The sequence below is a fragment of the Gossypium arboreum genome, chromosome 3 (assembly GCF_025698485.1).
Source record: "Gossypium arboreum isolate Shixiya-1 chromosome 3, ASM2569848v2, whole genome shotgun sequence".
NCBI classification, from domain to species: domain Eukaryota; kingdom Viridiplantae; phylum Streptophyta; class Magnoliopsida; order Malvales; family Malvaceae; genus Gossypium; species Gossypium arboreum.
In genome coordinates, this window is record NC_069072.1 from 69,910,016 (window position 1) to 69,915,053 (window position 5,038).

The 5,038-nt window shown below is 28.1% G+C and overlaps 1 protein-coding gene across 1 annotated transcript; it reads right to left on the reverse strand.

Moving 5' to 3' along the window:
* Positions 1-236: 236 nt before the first annotated feature.
* On the reverse strand, positions 237-1,927 carry LOC108461863 (nudix hydrolase 4-like). Its single transcript, XM_017761830.2, has 4 exons — positions 1,456-1,927; positions 1,181-1,373; positions 961-1,089; positions 237-866 (listed from the first exon to the last, which is right to left on the reverse strand). The coding sequence occupies exons 1-4, from the start codon at positions 1,638-1,640 to the stop codon at positions 753-755; spliced, it is 621 nt and encodes a 206-aa protein (XP_017617319.1). The 5' UTR covers positions 1,641-1,927; the 3' UTR covers positions 237-752.
* Between the last annotated feature and the right edge of the window lie 3,111 nt (positions 1,928-5,038).

Genomic DNA, 5,038 nt, shown 5'->3' on the forward strand with positions numbered 1-5,038 from the left:
TTTGTAAAATTTGTAATATACACATGACAGTCTAATTAAATTTAAAATTTTTTTAAATTTTTAATATTTAAAAATTAATTAATTGCTGATATGATTTACATGACAACCTAAATATATATCATGCCAGTAAAGTTAACTTTTGTTTACTTTTTCATTCATTTTAGAATACTATAATTTGACAAATAATATAAATTTAACATTTAAAAGAGACAAAAATTAAATAAAATTAAAATAAATTTTTACTAAAATTAGAGGACTAAATATAATATTATTCCTAATAGAAATCATTAATAACACGACTCACGTATGAGATAAATATGAACACAAAATATATAAGTGTAAAACAAATTGGGAGAAATTACAAAGGATAGACTTTCCGTCATTCGGTGAAGAAATGAAAAATGAAATGTAGTGTAGACAATGGAATAAGCCTACGTGTCTGAATCCTGAACCGAGGACTTGTGAAACCAGTTGCTTAATCTATGTCCTTATCAATAACACGTGGCCTAACCAAACTCCAACCAGAGTTAAATGATCAGAGGTTAAATTCTGATGTGAATCATACTTTTTGTATGGATTCAAACCCCAAATCAAATGAATGAATCAATGAAAAAATTTTCTACCTACTGAAATGAATACCAGAACAAAACCAACAAATGTTCGGAAATCCAACGTTTTGATGTCTTCTTATTTACAATGATCTCTTTTCCTAACCCTACAAATTCAAACAACAAAACTCCATAGTTGCTACTTCATTTACTTCCTCCTTGGGCCGCACCTGCCTGCGTTTGTCGCCAAACCAACTCTTCTAAGGCTTCTATCATCCACAAATGCGGGCATTCTTCTCTAGCTTTCGACACTGTCACCTACATACATAACAATAACAACACATGTTCAGCTCTTTCGTACTCAGTTCATTATTAACATTTACATACATATATATGGCAGCCAAATACATACCCATTCCCGTTTTCGGATGTTTTTCTCAGGCCATCCATCTAACTCTTGCTTCACAAGCAGACCAAACATGTGGCCTTCATGGTATATACTTTGCCTTTTGCTCTTATAACACCATTTACCTAATTTACACTGCAAACATATATATACATCCATCCAGTTAAAATCAGAAAGAAATGGAATCAAGAGTTTGAAATGGAAAAGCCTATGGTAGATTACTAACTTCGATGACGCCAACTACACCGGCTTCCTCAACCGTCTCTCTAATGGCAGCTTCTTCCATGGATTCATCTTTCTCCCAACCCCCTTTGGGGAATAATATCCCTTTCCCATTTTGTGCATTTATTACAAGAACTTCAATCGCTTCCTCAATTGACTTGGCATCTTCGCTTTCCCTGTATCTGTAGGGAATGCACCTGCTCAAACCAAATATTGATAATTAGAATCCTTCTATTCAACCAAGCCAATCAAAAGAGGAGAAGGAAAGAAAAAGATTACCCAACAACTAAGCGGAAGCCTCTGTTATTATAGCGCTGCAAGTGCCTGCCGGTGCGAGGATATGAAACACGAGAAACCAATTTCTCAATTGGCATAGGCAATCTCGCAGGGATTTTCTCCAGGAGAGACAACAAAAAGTGGATCAATGAGGGAAATTTCATAAGAAACCCCGATATCCCTCCCATGGCTTCAGTTTCAGACAAAACAAAAAGCAGAAAATTTTGCAATAGAAAAAAAAATTGAAAATGGGTTTCTTTCGTTGTGTTTTTGCAGAGTTTTAGATTTATTCCTCTCTAATATTCAGATATAGAGATTGCAATTTGTAGATAGATATTTGGTGAAGAGCGTGGATAACAACCAAGAGAGAACCGCGTTTGGCTCTGTTTCAACCTGTTTAATATAGAGTGGAAGGAGACAAAGGAAAGAGATGCGAAACCTCTGTAAAACCGACGCGCCTGCACCATACGGCATGTTTTTGATTTCAGACAGTCACTAAATTGTTTTTTTAATTAAAAAAGTCATCCTTCACACGTTAAGCATGTAATTTTCTTATTTATTTTATTTCTCATTATAATTATTACAAAATAAATCAATCAGTAGAAGATGACAAAAAACCCTTGAAAAGCTCTCGAATCTTAACTACTTAATAATAATCCAACCAATCCTATGTCCATTGCTCGGCTCCTAGTTATAAAATTAAAATGCATTTTCATAATTTCATTTTATTTTAAGTAATTATTTGTTATCTAAAAATTTTTAGACTCTTAAAAGTGTGACAAGTGTTATATTTATTTTATATAATTATTTTTTAGTACATTTTATAATATATTTGTTAAACTTTAAATTTAATTGTGAAGTCTAAAATTTGAATAATCGTAAACGTTAAACCTTTACTATGAGATAATTCTTTTAATATTTAAAAGAATAAAATAAGTAACATTAAAAGTTTAGATATATTTAGTTTTAATTTTTAAGTGGGTATCATAATCTAATTATAAACGTTAAGCCTACTTATCACGTAATATCAATGTTGCTTGGGTCAAATTAAACCGGCTGATCAAATAAATTAGACCGAGAATTGGTTAGAGTATCGATCCGGAGTGGGAACTCATTAGAGTATTGAACTGGTTAGAGTATTAATCAAATAGGCCAACTTATCATATATTTACACTATTATTTAAAATTTTAATTATTTCACTATAAATTTAATTGTAAAATTATCAAAAGTTTAATATTTTTATAAAACAACAAATATAAATTTGAGGTTATTTTTTTGTCTTTTTACATAAATATATATATATATTTAAAATATATGTGAGATTTGAATTCAATTCCTCAAAATTTTCCTTCTCTCAAATTTATCATTTCAAAATTTGAAGTCACGGTTTATTTTATATCAAAAGTTTTTTTGACATAATTAAAATACTGACAAATGTCAAATTGTCTATCCAGAAAAGACATTTTTATAGTTTTTGTAAGGCCTACAACCTTTTCTATTCACTAAATTTGTCTTTACAGTTTTATAGTTATCCTTAATTAAAATATAACTGAATTATATTATCTACATTAGCTCATGTATATATATATTTCAATTAATTATAAAAAGGTTGTCATATTTTATTTATAAAATATTAGTTTATGAAATTAATATAAACATTTTAATCTCTATCATTTTACAACTTAACATATCACTTCAATTAATTAATTAGTAAATATTATAATATTTAAATGTTTAATTAATAAATATTTGAAATTAATTTTAACTTTATATTAAAAATTACATTTATTTTAGATATTAGATGTAAATTAAATTAAATGTTAAAAGATGATATTTGAATTCTGTGTTCTAGCAGACAAGAAGAAAGAAAAAGGTCAGCAGGTAGGAAAGACGCGCATGAGAGAGCTTTAGTTTGCGTTGAGTTGCCTCCGTGTGTGGTCAGAAACACGTGGCAGTGTTGCATAGCAACTTGAGGAAGACTCAGTCTGAGAGTGGAGGAAGTGGTACCCGTACACGGTTTTAGGTGCCGCAATGCAATTGTGAAAGACAATTAATGCCCCATTTTGCTTTATCTTCATTTCCTTCCAGCCCCGTCAACTCCAACTTCTCATTTATTTATTGAATAATCAACCCCAGCAAGTTCTTTTTTACCTTTTACACCTTACAAAAGTATTTTCATATGCTTATGTAATTAATTCCTACCCTAACATCCTCGATTTTTTAAAATCAACTATTAATAAAAAAAATATCAATTCACTACTACTCATGTCAAATTTCAACCCATTTCAATTAAATTAGTATACACCATTAGATGTATCATTTATTTGCTAGAATTGTTGTGTACCAATACTGATATATTTTGATATATTATTTCAAATTTATTGATATTTTCAAAAAAATTATTTAATATATGTATATAAAATTATTTACAAATATCAAATAAATAATATTAAATAAATTTTAAAATATAACATATTTATACACCGATTGATACACTATGATCAAATAAAAGTTTTATTATTTATGACCATAATAGTAAAAAGTAAAAAATTATATTTTCAAATATTATTTATACACCAGTCAATGCACAATGTTTTAACTAATGTGAACAAAATAGACCATAATTTTAATTAGTTCAAAAAAAAAAAGTTGATTGCATTGGTTTATTATTAGAACAATGCACATCTACTGAAACTAGTGTGGAACCAACTACATTGGTTTCAACACTAAAAGAAAAAATTAATTTCCAAAAAAATCTATGTATTCAATAATTAATTTAACAGTTTAAAGTATAATTTGAACCCCAATTGACTACAATATTTTTATTTCTATCTTTTAACCAATTAATTATAAAAAATCTATAATATTTCACTATAATAAAATTTCACTTTAGAACTTATCTTAATATAATCATATTTTGGTTTTTTATTCAATATAATACATAAGCTTTAAAATCCTTATTTAATCTAAAATCTTATCTCCAATTAATTTTTAATGTGACAAGCATTTAATTTCAAAAACATTTTTCAAGGCAAATTTTAAACATAATTAATACGAAATATGTTTAGCATTAGTTTCAAAATCACTTTTCAAATTAAACTACCTTTTAAATTTCCTTTAAAAAAACTTTTAAGTTAGAACGATAGTGAGAATATATCTTTTCAAGTAAAACAAACAAAAAAAGAAATCTAAAATTTTAATTAGAACGATACTGAGAATATATCTTTTCAAGTAAAACAAAAAAAAAAAAGAAATAAAAATTTTAATTTTGAGTCTTCAAAATTTAGTTTGAGATTCAAATATAAAATTTCGGGTAAATTTGAAGAAAATATCGTTTTAAAAGAAATTAGAGTTTTAGATCAATTTTTTCAATATTTAATGAAATAGGTCAACTTTGGAGAGAGAAACAGAAAATATGTCTTACAAGAAACATTTTTTGTTGAGATGCCAGCTAAGGGGCTGAAAGCATGCCCTGTAGGATGCGTTTTCAGGCTCCCTACTGCCACCTCAATAGAAAACGCAGGTATGTTTGAATCCACTGTGATATGACCCGCACATTTCATCTATTGTGTTGGGATGGAACCA